The sequence below is a fragment of the Rhinolophus hipposideros genome, assembly GCF_964194185.1.
Source record: "Rhinolophus hipposideros genome assembly, chromosome: 11".
Taxonomy (NCBI): Eukaryota; Metazoa; Chordata; class Mammalia; order Chiroptera; family Rhinolophidae; genus Rhinolophus; species Rhinolophus hipposideros.
In genome coordinates this window covers 51207865-51230000 of record NC_138057.1, presented here as the reverse complement: position 1 = coordinate 51230000, position 22136 = coordinate 51207865, and the positions used below count along the sequence as shown (strand labels likewise).

Here is a 22136-nt window from a genome sequence, read left to right as displayed (position 1 = left end):
CACCTACCTCCATGTCTGTACCCACACACACATACACAGGCATATAATCAATCACTTACATATATCAAGGACATAACACAGACACTTAAGCGTATAATCACAATACAGATACAAGAACACACACATACATGATTACATACACACAGACATGGGCACACAGACACACACTCACACATAGACACTATCTTTTCTCCTAGAGAGGAGTATTTGTTTAGAAGAAATAGTTTGAAAAGCTGTTAGAACAAGAGTCTCAGGTCTGGGCGGTTCTTATTAAATGCTAGTCTTGCTAAATATTAAAATGTAGCACAGTATTTTGCAGATGTAGAACTCAACCGATAAGTGTAGCCAACTACCAAGAAGAAATCACATGTAATTAACCAAATAGTGTATGCAAGCAAAGGGATGCATTTATACAAAGGGATGATTCACATCCCAGGTGAGGATGTGTGGGACAGATTTCATGACATTATTCAGAACAGCACATGATTTAATTCTTATGAATTGTTTATTTCTGGAATTTTCTGTTTAATATTTTTGGACTGTGGGAAGTGAAACTGCAGATAAGAGGGGACTACTATATAGGTATCAGTAGTGCTCCAAATACAAATGTTCTGCCATTTATAAGCTGGGAAACCTTGGGAAAATTAACTATTCTGGGTTTTAGTTTCCTCATCTGTAAAATGGGGACAATAAAATAGTAACTATTATTCAGAACTCTTTCCATTGCAGATTATAATGCAAAAAACCCAACTTAAAATAACTTAAGCAAAAAGTTAAATTTCTGGGGGGAGGGGGTTCACGGTGTGAGGGATGTAAAAATAAAATAAAATAAAACTATTAAAAAAAAGTTAAATTTCTCATGTCACATACGAGATATGATCAAAAATACGGTGAATATTTAAATTAAAAATTTATTACAGCAAGACACATTGCCATTAACCCCCTCCTCCAATCCCCCATCAAAATACTCCCCCTCACTTTGAATACTTATCCCATCGTTCTTGCCACTTCTGAAGTGGTTCTGGAAGTCCTCTTTCATGAATGTCTTTACAAGCGTTTAAGAAATGATGTGTGTAGAAAACAGCCTGAGAAATGGGCAAATGGTTTTATCCTCCATGACAATGCTACGTGTCTCACATCGCTTCTGGTATGGCAATTTCTGTCAAATGAAAATATTACGGTGTGTCCTCACCCACCTTATTCACCAGATCTGGCACCATGCAACTTCTGGCTCATTCCCCAAAGTCTAAACGACCATGAAAGGTAAACATTTTGAATCGATTCAGGACATTGAGGCAACCGCAACAGCGCAACTAAAGACACTCACAAAAGAGGACTTCCAGAACTGCTTCAGACAGTGGCAAGAACGATGGGATATGTGTGTTCCAAACAAGAGGGGAGTGCTTTGATGGGGATGGTTAATGGCAATGTGTCTTTTACTGTAATGATTTTTTAAAAACATTCACCGTAGTTTTTGATCACACTTCATAACTACATCCATTAAGATTTAGTCTACGGCGTCCAGTCGGCTCGGTGGTTAGCGCAGTGCTCATAACTCCAAGGACAGCGATTCAATTCCCACATGGACCAGTGAGCTGCATCCTCCACAACTAGATTGAAAATGACGACTTGACATGGAGCTGATGGGTCCTGGAGAAACACACTGTTCCCCAATATTCCCCAATAAAAAATTTTTTAAAAAAAGATTTAGTCTACTTCAGCCCTGGTTGGATCTAGGGGTTCAAATGATGTTATCTCCATCTCTAAAATCGACTTATAATTCTTTTGTGTGGGGGTCTCATTCTTGTTATAGATAGGTGCTTCTCTAGCAGCAGGAAATATAACTGCTGAAAGCCTCAAATCTAAATTTTTATAGGGAGTGATCTAAAACAAAGGCCCTCTTTCTCTGAACACCAACTCTCATGAAAAGCTCTGATTAACTGTGCTTTTAACACAAACTCAGTTCTTCAATATGTTACAGAAGCCAGGGAATGGGGTACTCTGATCTATCAACAACACTGTGAATGACAGGCCCATCAAGACCACATATAGTGGGAGAGGACCTCCCTAAAGGAAGGATAAAAAGGAGTATAGAAAAGTGCATGAACGAAAACATAGCTCACGGCACTCTACTTCATAGATTTCTTATGAGACAATGAATTTAAAGCATTTAGTATGGTGCCTGACACTTAAGTATCAACAAATGTTAATTATTACCATAACTGATAAATAGATGAATGGATGCATTAATAAATGGATAATGATTAAACATACCGATGAATAAATGAAGATGAAGATATAAATAGAAGAAGGAAGAATGGACTAATGGAAAGACATAGATGGGTGAACATATGGACACATGGATGGATGGATGGATGAATAAGGCAGAAAAATTGGGCCTACAATTAAATTTGTCTAGGGCTGGGAGTGGGAAACAGAATTGCACTCCACAATTAGTCTTTCAGGAGAGATCTCCTCCTCTGGTCTGTCTCTTGGGTCTCTCATCAGGTGGGAAAAGCACTGGCTCTCCTCTCTCGCCTTTAGTTACCTTGTCTTGCTGTAAGCTGACCAGCCCTCTCCTCAGAAATCCCCTCTCAATTTCCAGGATAGGGAAAGCATGGTAGGTTCCCCTCAAGCTATTCTTCTGGACATAGGAAAATTGGTCAACAGGGTAGAGGGACAGTGCTGGCTGGCCAACAGGGTGAAGCCCTAAAGTCCTGAGACGTGAGATAGGGGAGCTGGACTTGCTTCCAAAGAACTTTCCCTTTAGCTCTGCTTGTCCAAGGGAGACCTCACATAATGAATGCATAGGCACTGAAATGGGCCGAGGGAGACCTGGAGAACCTAAGAGGAGACCTTCTCCAGCCTTTTCCTGCTACTTGTGATTGTTTTCAGGGAATCCAGGGGACCAGCTGGGTCCCATCTTTCCCACTTCTCCCACCCCCAGGCATCTTAGGACCACAGAAAAAAGTTGTGGATGAGGAGAGACCTGGGGAAAAGGGAGGCACTCCTTACTTTGACCACTAATCCTGAACCAAACCCTGACCCCTAGCCTTGATGGTTCAAATGCCCCTAAGGAGACAACACTGTAAACCTTTCCGTAAGTGTGACAGTACAACCCCCCACCACTCTTCCCTTGTCCAAATTGCTAATTGATAAAATTCTCAGAGTTAAAGACAAAGAGTAAAAAATGGGGATGGAGAGGCTACTAAGGAGAGTTATGAAAGGTCAAAAAAAGGTTCTTCCGGTAGGGAAAATATCTAGCAGAAAGGTATTCTGCTACCATCTCATGTACTGAAATTCAATTCAGACACTAACCACCCAGCTAGTTTCAGACTTTATGGGTTGAATAGCACAGTCCACAATATGCCTGCCCCCACTTGAGATGCCAGCCACAAGTGGGGTGCCCAGGCCACCTGGATTTCTGACCAACTGGCTACAAGTCCAGGGGGTTTCTACAAGCCCCCTCAGATTCAATAATTTACTAGAATTGTTGTCATACAATAGCCTAGCCGACTGCCCCCCACCCCGTCCCCCGTCTTTTCTTAAGGAAAGAAAAGTCTGTGAGACTGTGCATCTCTGGGACTGTATATGTCTTTCTATGTAGTCTCCAGAAGAGGGTTTGCGGCCAATGACAAGTAAGATTCCCCATGGGGGCACAACTCAAGCCAGGCGGAACCCCATGGAGACCCCCCAATGAGCTGCCTTGGAAAGATTTGGGAAGGGGCCTTGTCTCCCTTTCCCCCTGCCTGGGAAAAGTGGCTGCTGGCTCTGACTTTTCCCTCTCACCTAATTGGGAGAAAAGTCTTGAGAGTGGTAAGATTAAGCTCTCTGCTCAGCTCTGTGAAACAATTTCAACATGTAATATATATCTCTTAAAAGAGTTGCATACCTCACCTCAAGGACTTTCTGCTTCAGCTATTTGAAGATCAACATAATTGGTTTGGGTTGTTTCTATAACGTGATAAGTGAGTCCCACAGACCGTGCCAAAAACACTGCTACTCCCTTGTATACTTATCAATAAAAACCTCGTCGGCTTGATTCTGGGCTCCAGTCTTTCAGAACTGTGAGACCCCTGGCCTTCTGAGATTTAACTGCGTTAAGTCTCTGTATGTTTCTTTCTTAAAACTTAACCCAAAGCCGCCCCTTTTCGTACCCTCACTGCCCGTGTTGCGCTGGACGCGACATAGAATTACTCACAAGACTCAGCAGTGCTATACTTACAATTCTTTTTTTAAAAAGGATAAAATCAGGAACAGCCAAATGAAGAGACACATGGGACAAAGTCTGGGAGGGTCTCAAATGCAGAGCTTCCATGTTCTCTCCCCAGAGACACACGAGACACATCACGTCCCCAGCACATGGATGTGTTCACCAACCAGGAAGTTCCATGAGCTTTGGTGTCCAGAGCTTTTATTGAGATTCCATTACATAGGCATCATTGAATTGTTGGCCACATGACTGACCTCAATCTCCAGCCCCCACCCCCAGAGGTTGGGCCAACTCTCCAATGAGATGGTTGGTCTTTCTGGTGACCATCCCCATCCTAAATCATCTCATCTCTTAGCATAAACTCAAGGTACGATCCAGCAGGCTCAGAAGTAACAAAGACACTCCTATTACTTGGGAAATTCCAAAGATTTAGAGTCTCCCTCTCAGAAACCAGGGACAAAGGCCAGTCAAATTATTTATTACACAACAGAAGGGAAGAAATTTCTGTACATAAAAAATGAAAGCTTCAAGGGGCCATAAATAGGAGAGAGCTATAGCCTCACAAAGGCACACACACACACTCACAGGACCACCATAGACTCCCTCACCCACACCATCACTCTTCTGCTTATTCTCCCCTACCCAGGCTTTCAGTCTCACACAGGCTCCACACAAGCAGAAGGGCTCCTGCAACCCATAGACTTGCTGCTTCCAAAGATTCTAACCATTTGTCCTTCTCCATCTGTCCTCCATAGCCTCCTGCACAGTACCGGTCTCTTCAGCATACTGATTTCTTGGTCTCCCCTGGAAAGGAGAGGGGGTAAAATGGTAAGGTGTGGGGCATAGCAGGGATCTGGGAGCCTGTGAAGAAAATGGTGAAATCAGGTCAACTCACCACGTCTGAGTATGTCTGTGAACCTGAGAGTGTACATGTACCGAATGGGCGTGCCCTTGTGATTGGGTGTCGCTGTGTACTGTGGGAACACCCGTGCACTGTGTGTGTTCCTCTTCAGTCTACACCTGGGCTTGTGTGGTGTGGGTGTGCCTGTGTCCTGTGTGGGCACCTGTGGGATGCAGATGTGCCTGTGCCCCAGGTGTTCCTATACATGGCAGTGCCTGGATGGATCTCAGGGCTCTGGCTGTCCTCTTCAGAGGCTCTGTCTCCTTTAGCCTGGGGTTCCAGAGGCAGAAGAAGACAGTGCACGTGGGTAGGGGAGAGAGGAACACTAAAGCGGTGGTATTGGATTCAGTCAGGGCTGTGGGTTTCCCACTTTACAGTCCCGCAAGTCCTAACACTAACACCTACAACCCCAGCTCTGAGTGATGCCAACAACTCTGAGGTGAACCAACACCCAATTCCTGGGAATCTTTTTGGTGTCTTTTTGTTCCTATCTCCTCCTCAAGGATGACTGCAGGGCACTGTTGTCCTGTGAGTGGAGATTGGAGAGTAACTGATCTGCTCCTCTCCCAATCACCTCCCCAGGGGCCTATGCTCACCATCTTACTTCCCTTCTCCTTGGTGAGCCCCTTCCCACAAGTAAGCCCCTAAAACAGGTTCCCAGACGTGGTCCTGAGTTTCTGCCCCACACACCAGGGCTTTAGAGGAAGCTAAGTTCCAGGGCTGCTCTATTCCTTCTGACCTCTGACTCTACCACGCTGAGGGTCATCAGCTCTGAGCACCCCCAGATCAACTCTGGGTGGACCGTATAATCCAGAGACTGCAGACAAACTCTGCCAAGGCAAGCCCAGCCCTCCCTGGCCCTGCTTCCTCCCTCTGAGCCCCTGCCCAAGACCCCAGCTCATGACCGTGCCTCTCCTTCCTCCTCCAGAAAAAGTGAGTGAGAGGGTGAGTCTGGTGGGAACACATCTTCTCCTCCACACCCAGGCAGCAATGCTTCCAATAAAACCCAACTGGTACCTATGGATCTGTCTGTCAACTATCTATTTGTGGCCCAGGCAGGGGAAGACAGGTATGAGAGGGAGAAAGAGGGTGGGATGGGGACAGGGAGTAGGTATATCCATTCTCTAGACTTCAGCCTGAGGGAACCTTCACTTCACTCATTTCTGATAACTCTCTCCTACAATTCAACCATAAGGCTCCCTTCTTCCCTCCAAAGACCAACTGGGGCAGCTATTTCCAAACTCCTACACTGGGCTAATTGCTCTTTCTGGGCTCTACTACAATACCCTCTACTGTCCCTAGCCAGTCTGCCAGGTTTATTGTAATGATTGATTTTCTCTTTTAATCCCCACATCTCCAACCCAGATGATAAACCCTCTGAAGGAAGAGACTATGGTGCCTGTCTTCTTTATTGCTGTATCCCCATGCCCAGCACAGGGCCTGCATGTAGCAGACACTCAATAAATATTTGTTGAATGAATGACTTCAGGAACAAAAATCACAGGAATGTAGGTCTCAGCTCAGAGAGAAAGGGCTATGACCCTTTGGCCATTAAGTGACTTGGCAAAGGCCACTCAGCCAACAAATATTTCCATAGCCTGGCCTGTCTAGACTGGGTCCTCTCTTGTGGCCTATTCCGCCTCAGCTTAGGGTCATACAAGTGGAATAGGGCAGACAAAAAAGGCAATCATCAGGGCAGAAGCCAGGGAGATTGAGAGTAGGAGAGGGAATTGGAAAAAAACAGCACTGGATAGAGTCGCAAAGATCTTTTCTTGATGCCTATTACTGAGGTGTCCATCTCCCAGGATGGAACTCCAAAATCTGACTTCATTCCTATAAAAGAGGGTCCAATGCCTCGCATCTTAGTAATAAACCTCAAGTTCGCCCCTTTAGTGATAGGCCCTGGCTCCACCTTCTAGTGACATTTTTGACTCCGCCTCCGCTGACTCGGCCCCTTCCGGGTAATAGGCAAGCTCCACCCCTGGTGCACGACGAGTCCCTGTGACGTAACGGTAACGGTCTGTTTCCGGGGTGGAGCAGGGAGGGCGGGAGTTTAGGCTGCGCCGACCCCTCAGCCCCCCTCCAGGTGACCCCAGCCCCCGAAAATCCTCACCTGGGGCCCTAAATATCCCAGCCTCATGTCCGCAGTGCCTTTCGCCCTGACCCCCTAAATGCCCCAGGCCTCCAAGGTGACCGACCTCCTAATTCCTTAACGTCTAGTGCCTCCCAAAATCTCTAATCCCACCCTGCCCCGATGTGGCAATTGAGGCTTCCCGGGGCACCTGCCTCAGGTTACCTGAAATAGACTGGCCCTGAGAAGGAAAGAAAAGGAGCGGGGGTTGGGGAATCCTTGATCCAATCATGCCGCTCCCCAGGAGACGTTTGGAGCCCGGGACATGTCGGGATTGAGGAGATACGAGGTGGCGCTGGAGGCGGAGGAGGAGTGAGTGGAGGCGGGGTTCTGCGGAGGAGGAACCTAGCCCCTCGGGTTGGGGAAGGGCGTGAGTTCTCTGGGGGCCGGAGGAGCCGGAGGGGTGGGGCCCCTAAAGGGGCGTGGGCTGTAATGGGATCCGCCTCTAAGGGGCGGGGTGGGGCCTTGAAAAGACGTCCGAGGAGTCTGTGGGGTCAGCCCCGCCCCGCCCGGCCCGGCTCCGCCCTCTCTCTGCAGGATCTACTGGGGCTGCTTCTACTTTTTCCCGTGGCTGCGCATGTGGCGGAGGGAGCGGAGGTGAGGGGCCTGCCATACCGCGGACCCTCCCCCGGCATGGATGAGGCTCACGGTCGGAGGACGGATCGGGGGGAATCCAGGAGTCCCCGCCCCGCCTCATGCCACTGTCGGGTCGCCCCACAGCTCGGCGCACCCCCGGGAGCAGAAGCTGGAGCCTCTGCGGGGTCTGATGAGCTGTCTGTCAAGCGGCCTGGGCCCTGTTCCTCAGCGCTCGGGTCGCGGCCTCCCACGCCGCACCCCCGCCGCCACTACCCAGCCAGCCGGTGCATTAAAGATTTAAACCGAAGCCACTGTCCTTCCCTCCTGATTCTGTCGCCGCTGTCACCATTCGGGCTGGGAGCCCCCACTCCATGCTGGCTGTGTCCTTAACTGACAAGTCCTCCCTCCCAAATAGGGTGCCCTTCCATGTCCAGCTCCCTTTTATTCCTAAGGCCCCCTCATCAGTATCAAGCCTCCGGTTATTATCAGTGACTGCCTTTCACCCTCTGCTCCCACGCCCCCCACGTATCCCACTACTGTGTGTGGCCTATATGAAGGGAACTAGATAGTCCTGGCTTGGTCTTCCCCCCAAGCTTATTTCCACATTGATGTGTTCTCACACCAGCTCTCTGCTACCACCTTCCTCCTAGCCAGGCCTTTGCCAACTGTCCAGAGAATCTTCTTTTCCTGGGAGTGGGTCGAAAATATTTTAAGCGCAGAGTTGTGGAAGTAAGCTATGAGAGGAGAGGAAGATTGCTAGAAGCGGCCTCCCTCAGCCTGCCACAGGGGAGTGACTTGGGACTGTTGATCTTTCCTGTACTTAATATCCCAAACTCCAGCTCCTCCAGTCTGATCCCAAGTTTAAACATACTTGACATTAGCCCACCTAGCAGTCCTTGCTCCCTCCCTAGGAGAACCCAAGGGCCACACTGTTCCCTGGCACCCCTTTCTGTCTTGTCACCCAGTTGGCCTGAGACCCATTAACTCCTAACATGCTGGAACTCCGGGGGGCCTGCTTTCAGTTAGCGACTGGCTGCAGCACCAGAAAAGGCACCAGAGGATAGCTTTTACTTTAAAGAGACAGGCAGTTTGTGGGTAGAGGCAAAGCTAACATTCAGCTTGGGGCTGCCCCTGCCACAGCAGGTTGTGGCTAAAGAGAAGATTCGGCCCTATCTGTGGAGAAGCAGAAGGGGAAAGATGGATGCATACCAGGAAGAATTCATTTCCTGCCTTCGCAGGTCTCTGCACTGACTGGTCCATGAGAGACCATGAAGTGTGTGGCAGCCAGCCAGGTGATGGAGATCTGTGACAAGATGATGGCACCTCGGGGCGACCGGGTTGGCTCAGCTGGTTAGAGCGCAGTGCTCATAACACCAAGGTCACTGGTTCGATCCCCACATGGGCCAGTGAGCTGCGCCCTCCACTAGATTGAAAACAACAACTGGACTTGGAGCTGAGCTGCGCCCTCCACAACCAGATTGAAAGCAACGACTTCACTTGGAGCTGATGGGTCATGGAAAAACACTGTTCCCCGATATTCCCCAGTTAAAAAAAAAAATGACGGCACCTCAGTCGCTGCACCCAAGCTCTGGGGCACAAGTCCAGACGAGGGTGGGAGAAAGATCCTAAGGCCTCTGGCACTAGAAGTTCAAGATGTCTGTGGGTTGTGGCCACCCTCAAAAATGGACCTGGAGTCTTGAGCCATCTCATCACAATGTCTACATTAAGAATCCTGTCAAAAGTGGAGTAGCCTGTGCAGCCTTGGGACTGTACCTCACCAGAAATTATCACAATTCCCGAGTACCTACAAGTCAACTCCAAGGGCCTTTAAGCGTCACCCTGCACAGGAGGGAGAAGCTTCAGTTGTTCAGCCTGGGAAGGAGACTAGTCCCTACTCTTGGAGCTGATGGTCCCTTCTGATTGTTGCAGCAGCCCTGCAGCAGAATGAGATGCCCAGGGAAAGTGTGAGGCCCTCTCCCAAAAGGCCTGCCCCATGGAAGCTAGCTGGCACAGAGCAAAAGGCTGCAGAAGGCACCCCTGCAACAACCAGATAAGAGCTGAATTATTGGGTTATGGCTCAGTTTATGTTTCAAATACGGAGCAGGACTTGAGGGTTGAAATCCCCAGACCAAGACTGGGAAATTCTTCAAGGTGCCAGAGGCACCAAACTTAGCAGCTTGCCCCTGCCCTAGGCAGTTCCTAGCTTCCTGGAAAGGACAGGAGGAGGAGGTGTTCTGTTGGGGGGTGAAGGGAAAAGGAGAGTGACGGCTGGATATGGATTAGGAGAGAAGAGACAGAAAGGAGATGGGAGGTTGGTGCTTTAGCAAGAAGGTGGGATGCAGAGGGTGGAGAGGTTGTTGAAAGCGGTATTACTGGACCTGGGTGGGGAAGAGAGATGTTTCTCCAGGCCCACAGTGGAGAGAGGCTGGAATTTGAATAGAACAAAAGAGAGGTAATTGATCTCTTGAGTCTGAAGTCTCAATAAGCCAGGAACTGAGTCTGGAAACCCCAAGCCCCTTTTGGCAAGAGCCTGGCGTTTCTGGGACAGGACTAGACAAAAACAGGAAGATTTCTTGGGTCTTTTACCTGTTCAGCAGCAGCAATGTGGCACCAAAGACATTTTATCTTCCCTCATCTGCCCTCCTTATCCACCCCACCCTTCCTCCCCGTTTCATCTTCCTAGGGACAGCAGCCCCCACCTCAGCATGCCCAAGGCATTCCCAGTAACACCAAAAAGGACCTTTCCCAGCTTCTCTGAATGTGACTGGCCCCAGCCAAGAAACCTCCTCAGCCAGAAGGGCCTGCTTTAGGGATCCATTCCCATCAATTCCTCCTGATAAAATAAGCAGGCTAGGGCAGGAAATGGGGAGGGGAAAATGAAGGCAAGTTGGTGCTGGCTTGCCCTCTGCTCCCATACCACCAACTATCCATCAGAATTTTGTGTGCTAGTATGACTGTGTGATTGGATGATTGTGAAAACACAACTGTGTGGGAGTGGGACTTTGAGTATAACTGGGGCTGTATAATTCTGTCAATGGTTGTCTGACCATGTGAGGGTGATGGAGTGACTGAGGTGTAACTGAATGTGTAACTATGGGTATGTGAGTGTGAATGTCCATCACTGAATGCCTCTGAGGACCCTTGGCTTCCCTTGCTCAGTTACTGGACCATCAGTCCTCAGTCATGCACCACCCCTCTCCCCAGCTTCTCCGCCCAGCACTTATGAGCCTATGGGAAATGGCACTCCTAGAAAAAGAGGGGGTCTATGGCACGGGTCTGGGGCAGGAGTGTCACAGAATCAGCAATACATCTTTCACCTGCCTCTGACTCACCTGGTGCCCCAGGTAAAAAGTACCCAAATAAAAGGTAGGGGAGAAGGAGGAAAAAGAAGAAAGTATCCAGGCTGAGCGGCAATGAAGGGGCCCTCACCTACCATCAGCCTCCTGCTGCTACTGTTGCTTCTGAGCCCAGACCCTGGAGCAGGTGAGTACTTGGGGGTCTAGTAGGCTAAGGATCTGGGTGAATGGGCTGAAAGGAAGAGGGGCCCAGGAAATCCAACTTCCAGCTGTCTGATGGAAGGGTTTTGGGTCAGGAGCCCTCTGAACACATGGCCCCACTGTCCCCTAGCAGTGCTACTGCCACCCAGCACTACCTGCTATACTCAGCTCTACTGACAGCTGCTTTCAAACAAGCTACTGAAGAAGGTCATCCAGGTGGCACTGCAGGAGGCTGATGGGGACTGTCACCTATAGGCTTTTGTATGAGCTCTGATCCTATCCTTGATACTGACCCCTGACTCTGTCCTCAGTTCCAACCCCTGATGCTGATCCCAACCCCAGTCCCAACTGCTAATTCTGATGTCACCTCAGGTTGTCATCTGGACTTTGCCCTAACCCCTGGACCCTAATTAACCTCATCCCCAAACTATGACTTTGGCTTTGGACCTTTCCTAGGCTTCACCTGTCTCAACGCAGCGTCTGTATCCATCCCCAGAACCTCAGCCTGGCTCGGTGGTTTGAGCACCAAGGGAGGAGACTCCAGGGGACTTTGCCCAACCTGGATTTTGGGCTGATAGAGAAAATGGGTCAGGGACCCCAGTAGCCAAAACAATAAAACAGTATTGAACAACAGTCTCTGATTGTGGTCTCCAAGTTCTATGTATTCTGTGAGCCCTGAATCTGAATCTGGAAGACATCAATAAACAGAAGAACCTCCTCATTCTCTTTATTCACACCTTCACAATCCCGACCAGGGGCAAGGCCAAGAGCCAGGGACCCACACACACTACACCTACATACATACATGCAGAGAACAATGTTTCCTGCCTCACATTCACATGGGCACACATGGACACTGACATACACACCTACACACATTCTGCTGATGGGCCTCCAGCTCTGGGATGAAATCAGAGGTCCAGGTACCTTTCATCTGGCAAGTTTGCAACAAGAGTCTCATAGAAATGAGCTCCAAACAGAACTTTCAGCTGAGACCCCATACACCCATGGAGATTCACTGTCCTGCCTGGGTTCTATCTGTCCGTCCATCCACACCAGCAAAATGGAGTTATAGGTAGAATCAGCTGAAGCCCTCCTGGGTCCTCTACAGGTCTGGGGCTCCTAGAAAAATCAGGAGGCAAATCAAGGGGGATAGTAGGACTGGATTTTGGCCCAGACACCCTGAGAATGAGGGAGGAGACCCAGCTCTGAGCTTAACACTCAGAATGAATAGGGGAGCCCAGCTCTGAGTGAACCCCAACACCCTGAAGGTGAAGGAGTGGACTTAGGTCTGGGTTCATTCACATCAAGAATAAGGGAGGGGACCAAAGTCTGATCCAATACACCCCAACAATAAGGATAGATATTCAGTTTTGAGACTAACACACCAAAAATGAGGAGGGAGTCCATCTAGAAGCCCCAATAGCCTGCAAGAGAGGGAAGTGACCCAACTCTGAGCCCACAGACTCAAGAATGAAAGGCCGATCCCTGAGCCTAGACATCATAAGAATGAGGAGACCCAACATCCTCACAGTGACTGGGTCATCTGACTTAATCCAGACACTCAAAATGAGAGCACACATCTCTGTGTCCAAACCTCCTGGAGTTCCTACACACCTGGAAGCTTGTCCACTGGAATCATTGGGGCCAAGAACCCAGGCTTTTGGGGTCCATCCTTCCCATCCGGTTTTAGTCTCAGCCTGAAGCATAAAAAAGCAGATATCTCCCTGACACTGTAGGGCATCTCAGTCTCCTCCAAAAGGGTTTATTAGTAAAAGGTCAGGAGAGGAGTCAGTGAGAATCATGAAGTGATTAGGGTGTGGAAGGGAGAGTAATTCCAAAATGAGACAGGTTCAGTGGGAAGTCATGAGGGGTGGGAAAGGGTGTGGTTTATGGGTATCAGAGGGTCTGTGTGAGATCAGAGGCTGAGGCACCAATGGCAGTCACTTACCAGAGCCCCAGTGCCAGGGCCCCAGCCGCCAATCCCAGGAAAGAGAAGATTCCCAAAGATGCCAGCACAGCCATCTGTTCCAGGGGGTCCCTGTGGTCTGAGGGGCAGGGTCATATGCCACTGTGAGAGTAAGCCTCGCCAAACTCAGTGCCTCCTTCTCTGTGGGGCTTTCCCATCCTCTAACACCTTTGCCCATCTACCCCAGCTCACCAAGTGGCCTTGGGTCTGGCAGGAGGGAGGGCCTTGGGGGAGCAGGGCTGTCCATCTGAGGGTTCTCCTTTGGCTGCGTGTATGGCTTACCCCCAGCTGGTATCTCCTTTGGTAGAGGCCCTGAAGGGAGGCAAGACCTGAGGAGAATTATCCATGCAGGGTAGGGACAGAGGCCAGGGCCTGCGGACAAGCCAGGGCCTTGCTTGGACACAAGAAAACGTAGGAGGCAGAGCCTGCAAGGGCAGGGCCAGCTTCTGGGGATGTAGCAGGGGTGGGGGCTGAGGGGCAGGGCTTAAACTAGGACAGGGCTGCAGGCAACCCTGCATGAAGCCTGGGATAACAATTGCCAGGCCGCATGGACCGGGCATGTGCCAAGCAGCCTGGTTCTTGCCAACTGGTCCAACTGATAGATGCTGAAGGGCGGGGCCTCTGCCCTTTCCTTTGGCTCTGTATCTCACCAGTGCTTGGAGTCCCCCAGGCCTCTGGGCTCCAGGCGCTCCAGGTGCCAGCATCCAGAAAGTCCCGGGCACTGACCCTCACCGCATGGGGCAGCCCAGCCACAGCGTCTGTAATCACCTCCTCTAAGCCAGCTGGCTCCACCTAGCAGTGAAGATGGTTCATTGCCTCATTATTCAAGCTATAAGCGCTGAGCCTACCTGTCCCCCAGCCCCAGCACCCCTTCCCCCCAGGCCTGTCCCTGCCATCCTGGTGAAGCCATCTGGGCCTCACGTCGGGTGGCTGGTGGTGTCAGGTCTACACCCAGTGTTTGGAAGACAAAAGTGCATAGTGGTTATATAGACAGGCTATGCCATCAGACTGCCTGGGTTCAAATCTTACTGGGTGACCTTGGGCTTCTCTGTGCTTCAGTTTCTTCATTTGTAAAATAGAGGTGAATACACCTAAACAAGATAATGCACGTACAGTGTGTAGCTCAGGGCCTGGCAGGTACACAGTGCTCAATAAGTATTGGTTATTATCCGAGGCAGCCACTCCCCAGACCTGATGCTATCTCCAGAGGTAGGAATTCACTACTATCCTTACCTGGGTGTATATATATGAGTGTTTGTATGAGGATGTACCTCTGGATGAAAAGCACTTTTCCTAGAAAAGTTATTTTTAAAAAGCCAGTGCTGTCTTCTCACAGAGAAGCCTTCCTCAGGGATACTACCCCGAAGAGCGGACGCTTGGTCTGTAGGTCCCTGCTGCAACCCCAGCACCCAACACAAAGCCTGACCCATGGAGAGCACTCTGCAGGGGGAGGTGACGGCTTCAGTGACCTGCCATTGCAGAAATCCATGCAGAACATGCAGGACCATGAAACCAGACATAAGACCCGTAGCCCCAAATTGGGACACACTCTGGTCCGGGCCTCACCATGGACCAGGCAGGGTGCTGGCCTGGACGGTACTGCAGCCGGAACTTGAGCAGGAAGTGGGGCTGGCGGGGCCAGGAGGCAGGGTACATCCAGCTGGCACGCAGGCGGCGCGGGTAGCCAGGTACGGACTCTACCCGAAGCCCCTGGGGTGGGTCAGGACGCACTGAAGGTGGTGGAGACACAAAGTAAGGGCAAGCGACAGGTACCCATCCCTTCCTCATCTCCCAAAGGAAGGCAGGTGTGTGCCTAAAGGTACCTGAGGGAGGCGCTTCCAAGGGGGGGGTGGGGAAATCTTAAGCCTGATCATCCATTAGGCTCAGGACCTGTCTGTCATCCCTATTATAACATGAGCTGGGATCTGGGGACAGGTTTTTGAAAGGTTTGTTGAATTCAAGAGTGATTCTGCTTTCATCCAAAGAAGATGAGTTGGCCCAAATTTCAGCCAGAGCTTTAGAGCCCCGCTACCACGCACAGATCAGAAGGAAGGAGGGACCAGTAAAGGCTTCCACAGGACAGGGAGGACTGATGTGGCTGCCTTCAGCTCAGGGCCTAGAAGCAGAGGTAGCTCCAAGGATAGGCAACCAGGAAGAACTTGTGAGGAGCGGGTCATGGCAGCTGCTTCTAGAGGCGGAGATAAACCTGCCTCCTGGGCTCTGATCTCATTGGCTTATTAGTCTCCGTGGGGGCCATCTGTGCACTGAAACAGGGTCTATGTTGGGAAAGAACTGTTTGGGAGTTCTGGCAGGCCTGGGGGGATATGTGTACACTGGAGTCTGTTTGGGGTCTCTGTGGTGGGGATCTTGAACTCTGGGGGTGGCTACTCACAGATGCTCTGCAAGCTCACATCCAGCAGGCGTGTGCTGGCTCCCAGGGGGTTCACCTCAGTCACATTGATCCGGTACTGGCTCCAGAACTCTGCCCCATGGACCACACAGCGGGTGGCCCCTGGGGGGTCCTGTGGGCACGGCCAGGGCCCGGTGGATGGACTCACCCTAGGAGGGAGGATGTGGTCTTGAGCTTTGGAAATGCTCATTGTGGGATCCAGCTGGAGCCCCCAGCCTCTCCCTCGCGTCCTACCTCTGGCCATCAGCTCCTGGCACTGTCTTCTTCCTGGAAGGGAGGGGGCCATGTGAGGTAAGGAAGGAAAAGAAGGTCCTCTCTCCCTCTGAGGCCTTCCTCAGGACCTTCCTCCCTGGCTCCCATCCCCACATTGTGCCAGCACACACCCAAATATACAGACCTACACAGGCAATTATGCACACACCTGTAGGAGGTGAGGTAACGGGTGGGTAAACCGCTGACTTGGCTGGGACTCCAAGTGCAGGAGAAGTTCTCATAGTCGGCTGCTCGGCAGGAGACAATAGGGCGGGCTGGGGGGTCTAGAGGCAGAGGCTACAGCTGGAGACTGAGAAGTCCCCAGTCCTCCCAGCCCAGGGGGCTTACTCAGGACCTTGATTCCCTCAGGAGCCCTATGTCTCATCACTGTCACCCAATACTCCCCAACTCACAGCCCAGCTGCAGGGTCACCATGCCCCCAAGTGCACCATCCAGGGTCCGGCAGATGTAGGTACCCTCGTCAGTGCTATCTGCCAGGGCTAGGACGAGTTCATGCCCTAGCCCAGAGTCGGGTCCCTGGAGCAGCCTCGTCTCCCCGTCCCGAAACCAGGACACCGGGGCCCTGGGGGTGAGATGAGGTGATGATAGACAGAGGCAAGATTTAAAGTATAGGTCAGACTATGCCACAGCTTTCCACCGGCTTCTCACTGTGCTTACAATAAAACCCAAACTACCTTTGCGGGCTCACAAAGCCTCTGGTGATCTAGCCCAGGCCTTCCTTTTCTTCTTCAGCTACTCCATCTCTCCCCATCACCTACTACATTCTGGTCCTGTCTTGTCCCATTGGTCTTCTTTCTGTTCAAGAGTGAGCTCATTCCCACCTCAGGGCATTTGCACTAACTGGTCCCTCTATCAGGAATGCTTCTGCTGCCCCAAGCTGCCTGCCTGCCTCCTTCCTGACCTTCACAAATCAGCTTCAATGTCACCTCCTCAGAGAGGCTTTCCCTGATTACCAATAAAAGAGAACCACTCAGCTATTCTCTTCTACATCACTCTCTTGATTTTTCTGCCCTGCAGGTGTAACTGCCTGGCAGATTCTTATTTCCGTATTGTCTGTCTGCCCTACCAGGATATAAGCTCTGCGAGAGCCAACACCTTGCCTGGCTTGTGCACTGCTGTACCCCAGGGCCTATGGTTTAAGGGTTAGGACAGATAGAGAGGTGAGGATTGCAGACACAGGGGGCAAGGAGGGGAGGGCCATGATGACTGGGCAGGGTCAAGAAAGGACCATGAGTATCAGCCCAACAGGCAGGTGGGGCACTTACCCAGCAGTCACTCCAGGGCAACATAACGTCATGGACTTTCCAGACTGCCCATACTGGACCCCTGTGGAGAGCAATTCTAAGGAGAGGCTCTTCCTTTCCCTCTCCCCAAGCACCTACTTTGTGAAAGTGACAGGGTAAGGAGCAGACTTTTAAGCCCTGGGTGGGGTCATTGGGTCAAAGTATCATATTATAATCTAGAGACAGAAATCAGAGGACAGGGTAGAGAGGGGATGTTGCCGGGTTAGACGCCAGGGGCTGGGAGTCGCAGGTTAGGCATGGGAAGGGGCCCCAGGGAGAGTGGCAAGTCACAAGTCAGAGTTGGGGGTCATAGAACATGGTTCTTCTCACCTGGGGGGCCCCAGGACTGGGGGCAGGAGGAGGCAGACACCAGGGCTGTAGCCACAGCCACCAGGACCCCGCTCAGCCCTGTGCAGCTGCTGCTCATCTGTGAGGAGAAAGGCAGTGTCAGCAATCCCCCATTCCAGATGTGGGACGCTAAAGCCTGCCTCCTCCTCTTCCAAACTGGGCTTTTAGCAGGAAAACTGAGGTACCGAGTGGGGTAAAAATATCAGAAATCACTGGGGGATCTGATCTAAGGTCCCACTTTCTACTATACACACAGTGCTGCATGTGTGGAAGCACGCGCACGCACACACACACACACATACACTCTCCATCTCAGTCCTGGGCTTAGGGCCCAGAACAAAAGCCAGAGGCGACAGACTGTGCCAGCACTGCCCCGCCCCCATCCTCCACACCACCCTTGGTGCCCACCCCTGGCACCAAGAGCTGGCACCAGCTCCATCTCTCGCATTAACTCTTCCAATCCAACTGTTGGGAATTCCGGTATCCACCTGGCCCAGGGCTAGTCATTGCCTCTGACTGACCTGAGGCATCCCTCATCACCCAAGGATTGTCATGGTGGGTCTGAGCCCATCCTGTCCTCCTGCCATGGGACCTAGCCCTGCTCTGCATGCCAAGCCTCTTCTCGCGTGGGCCTGGCTCCTTGCTCTGGCTCCTTGGGCCACTCATCTGGGCCGACTGAAGTCTTATTGGTCTCAAGCCTATGAGGCTGGATGGGGCTAGGGTGCAGGCTGAGGCTGTGTAGTTAAGCAGATCCAGATGCCCTGGCTGCTGCCAGAGGCTGGGGGCGGGCGAGGAGCCAGTAGATGGAGACAGGGTGGCGGGGAAGGGAGAGGAGGCTGAGAGGAGCTGGAAGTCTGCAGGGACAGGGGCCTAGAATTGGAGCCACAAGACCAAAAGATAATCAGAGAGCAGGACTGGCAGGTGGTGGGAATTCAGTGAAGTGAGGTCTGGGCTGGGGCAGCAGAAACTCAGGAAGGCCGAGGAACTAACCAACTATGTATGTATGGGGGTTGGAGGGTGCTAGGAGAGAGGGATTCTGGATGGGGGAAAGCAGAAGGAGGGCAGTGGGGAATGGCCATGTGGACAGGAGAAGGGGCAGATGGGGAGAGGGCCCTGGGGGTGGGGGTGCTTCAGAAGAGGAGCACAGATCCCTCCCAACTGGAGCAGAGCAGGGGCCTCCACGTGTCTCTATGCCTGGGTGTCCAGTGGCTCATCCCTGGCCCCCCAGCCACATTTACCCTGCTCAGCCCCACCTACCTTGGTGATCCCAGTGGCTGAGTGTCCATGGCCTCAGGACTTCCTCCCACCAGCTACAGCACCCGTCTCAGAGCCACTCAGTTCTGGGACCCCAGAATCATCCCCTCCTTCCCTTTCCCTGCCCCCGCCCCTCTGGGCCCTGGAGCTTAGCCACCCCTGGCCAGGCCCCCTCCCCGCTCTTTCCTCCTCCCTTCCCACCCTCCTCCTACCAAGGCCCTGGGAAGGGAAGAGGCCTCCCCTCAGTCTGGAAAGGAAGCCACAGGCGCAGCCAGCAAGAGGGAAAGGAGGGCTGCTTATGTCCCTATCAGGAATAGATTCCCGTGTTTTCACACAGCCAAACACAGTGACATTCACATACGGACTCACTAGGTACACTCAACAAAAAGACACTCCCTTTCAACAAACGTGGGTACAATCAAATGAAAACTCAGACACATACTCTGGCTCCCACTCTTCACTCCCTAGCAAATATTTCCTTAGGGCACAGCTGGCTGTGTTTTGAGGGGAAAGGAGGCCCCAGGTGGGGGGATATAAAGAAAAGCTAGAGAGTCCAGTTTCTCCTCCCCTGGATGTTCCAGCCATTTCTCACCTCCCCCTCCACTCTTTGGGCCCCAGCACCAGGAAATGCCTTTGGTCCCTTGGTGCCAGATACACAAGACCGACACTTACCCTCAAACACACTCAGATACAGCTACTCACAGTCACACCAATACACTCAGATATCTTCACTCAGACTCATACATTTACATTTACACATACCCATAGACTCACACAGACACACATCTTCTTCCTTTCACAGTCACATGCATACTTACCACTCTGCTCCTGGGATGGGGTCATAGGACTCCCTAAAAGCAACTCCTCGTCATGGTTTAAGGCCCCTCTTCCAGGGACCCCTTAGCATGGCAGACATCCCACATTCGTCACTGTTACAGGCCCCGAGGTAGCCAGAGACAAAGGTGAACAGAGGAGTCAGGCACAGGGATACAGAGAGACAGACATGCAGAGAACCTGAGAGGCAGAACTGAAAAGCAGACACACAGTGATACGTGGGGAGACTAACCTGTAAAGAGACCCAGAGCCATAGCTCTAGGAAGACAACAAACAGTAAGGAGAGAAAAAGAAATATAAGGAAACTGAGTCAGGCAGGGAAATAGAAGATAGGGAGCCGTGGATCGGTGACAGGGATACTTGAGCACAGAGAAGAGGAGGAGAAGCCAAGTGTGTTGGGAGGGGTCTGTCTACGCTGGACACTCAGTGGCAAGGTTCGTCCCATTGGCTGTTGAAGTGGGTCCCTCAGATTGGAACACAGCTCCACTTCCACACAGTCTGTTAGGACACAGGACACACACATAGTACAAGTCTCACTCTGGCTCTACTACTCCTGAAGTCACACTGGTGCACACAAACGCAGCCACCCCCTCTCACACTGGCAGAAACAGTCTGAAACTTTCCCAAAACACATTCCTTTATGTGGTCACAGGCCGTCTCACACACAAACACGACCCAGTTTCTCACCAAAACTGCACATGGACAGATACGCACTTTAATCCCACACTTGCACAGCCTCACGCACACTGACACACGCAGTCACTTTAGCTGACAGCTGCACGAAGTGACACTCAATCGCGGAGCCTCACACACTGGCATCGTCACACACAGCCTCACAGTCACACACTCATTGACAGCCCATCAGTCACCTGGGGCCCTTCAGATCGTCACCACCCTGCCGCACCCTCCCCTGGAAGGCGTCCTCGTGCAGACCCGCGGGCCCCACCACGCCTCACCTTCCGCGGCCTCCGCCGCCAGCGCCCTCCGCCCTCGCCCTCTGCCCGGGCCTCGACTCTCTCCCGCCCTGGGGCCCCCGCAGTAGGGGCGGCTCCGCCCAGGCACCAATGGAAGGAGAGGGGTGAAATAGGGAGGGTCTCGGCCCATTGGAGCCTCCAACTGCCAATCACCTCCACCCCCACCTCTGCCGGACACTTCCTGTCCTGTCCCAGACTGAAGAGGCTGCGGGCAGGACAGTCTGGGGCTGGATTCCTGAGTTCTAGCCTGAAGGCCTGTCCTCCTGAGACACCAGGACTGGAATCTCTCAGGTCCCTCCCCCTACCTACTGTCCACAAACAGCCTGAAGTTCGGTGGCTCAGGAGCCACTGGGCAGGTGACTGGAGAAGCTGAAGGTGCCCGACTCCAGATAAGATAACGAAGGATTGGTGTAGGGCACTGGTTCTCAAACGTTGTTGGACGTTGTGGTTTTAAAATTGCCAAGCCACACTCCAAACCAATTAAATCAGAATCTCTGGAGGCTGGACCTAAGCATCAGTATTGTTTAAAACTCCCCAGATGATTCCAAAATGCAGCCCAATCAGAAGTATAGGGTCAGGTAGGTGGGTAGGGGTAGGGTGTGTGTGCGCGCGTGTGTGTGCTCCTTAACAAACCAGCTACCCATCCAGTGTTCTCATCCATCCCCCAGTGACTGGGGGCTTAAGGGAGATGTGTACCGTGTCTATCTGAGCTCCTCCCAGATCAGGGCAACACTCCAAATCCCAGACCCTTCCCCTCCAGGGTCTCAAGAACGAACGAACCCTGGGCAGGAAGGAAGATAGCCAAGGTTCTCCTGGGCCAGGTCATCACTGTCTGCCCTTGGTTGATTTCCCCTCCCAGAGACTCAATTCCCTTGAGAGGAAAATGGAGACGAAAAGCTTGTGGCCATCCTTGCATTGTTCACAAGCCCTGTCCTCACCTAAAAGTTTAGAGGACACTGGATGGCATCAGGTCTTCTGGATTGCATGGCCTGTTGTTCCCACAGGGTTATACAGTGTTGTCAGTTACATAGTCTTGCTGGGGAAAGAGGGCCAGAGAGGAGGGGATAGACCTAGGGTCACTCCAAGAACCATCTCATCCTTCCAGGCCCTGGGACTCCTAACTTTGGCAGCCCCTTCCCTGCTGGAGCTGTTTTTGGCCCCATGCAATGATTAAGGCACAGGGATAACAGAGGTAGGTGTACAGAGCCTGCACATACGTGCCGCACATTGGAGTCTGGAGAAGCCAAGAACACAAAGCCATGTACACATTCCCTAGCCGCCTTCAGCCCCTGTGGGCTGGAGCAGAGCCAAGCTGCAGCCACTCACAAAGCCAGGGTTCTGGCCAGCGGCCCAGGGTTTGGCCACTGACCACTGGGACCAGGATTCTGCTAACCAGCTCCCCACCAAAACTTCAGGCCCAAGCTTAGTGAGCTGATACCCTAGGGGTGGTGGCAAGGGGGGGGGGGCTCTTAC

At 51.8% G+C, this 22136-nt stretch overlaps 3 protein-coding genes across 24 annotated transcripts; 2 read left to right on the top strand and 1 right to left on the bottom strand.

Moving 5' to 3' along the window:
• Positions 1-4400: 4400 nt before the first annotated feature.
• On the bottom strand, positions 4401-20730 carry IL11RA (interleukin 11 receptor subunit alpha). 19 transcript variants are annotated; one of them, XM_081065378.1, is made up of 15 exons: positions 20646-20711; positions 19922-20187; positions 19674-19784; positions 17584-17680; positions 17236-17296; positions 16363-16532; positions 16119-16233; positions 15932-15964; positions 15680-15846; positions 14854-15017; positions 13938-14079; positions 13480-13599; positions 13270-13366; positions 12936-13018; positions 4436-5017 (listed from the first exon to the last, which is right to left on the bottom strand). In XM_081065378.1, the coding sequence occupies exons 4-15, from the start codon at positions 17678-17680 to the stop codon at positions 4992-4994; spliced, it is 1275 nt and encodes a 424-aa protein (XP_080921504.1). In that variant the 5' UTR covers positions 19674-19784; positions 19922-20187; positions 20646-20711; the 3' UTR covers positions 4436-4991. The 19 variants fall into 19 exon arrangements, 17 of the variants coding, with proteins under 17 accessions (XP_080921502.1, XP_080921504.1, XP_080921503.1 ...); XM_081065381.1 differs by lacking the exon at positions 4436-5017 and adding an exon at positions 11962-12440; XM_081065371.1 differs by lacking the exon at positions 4436-5017 and adding an exon at positions 11962-12440 and having other exon boundaries at positions 16426-16532.
• LOC308504545 (uncharacterized protein) lies at positions 7082-8122 on the top strand (the record flags this gene model as incomplete). Of its 4 annotated transcripts, none has more annotated exons than XM_081065387.1 (4): positions 7082-7126; positions 7490-7557; positions 7783-7842; positions 7966-8122. In XM_081065387.1, exons 2-4 carry the CDS (start codon positions 7511-7513, stop codon positions 8120-8122), a joined length of 264 nt encoding a protein of 87 aa, XP_080921513.1. In that variant the 5' UTR covers positions 7082-7126; positions 7490-7510. The 4 variants fall into 4 exon arrangements, 3 of the variants coding, with proteins under 3 accessions (XP_080921513.1, XP_080921512.1, XP_080921511.1); XM_081065386.1 differs by lacking the exon at positions 7082-7126 and adding an exon at positions 7157-7200; XM_081065385.1 differs by lacking the exon at positions 7082-7126 and adding an exon at positions 7157-7303.
• On the top strand, positions 11235-11922 carry CCL27 (C-C motif chemokine ligand 27; the record flags this gene model as incomplete). The annotated part of the gene is given in 5 exon segments (XM_081065384.1): positions 11235-11304; positions 11449-11492; positions 11496-11569; positions 11571-11579; positions 11775-11922. Coding segments are annotated over 5 exon segments (345 nt in total).
• Positions 20731-22136: the final 1406 nt, after the last annotated feature.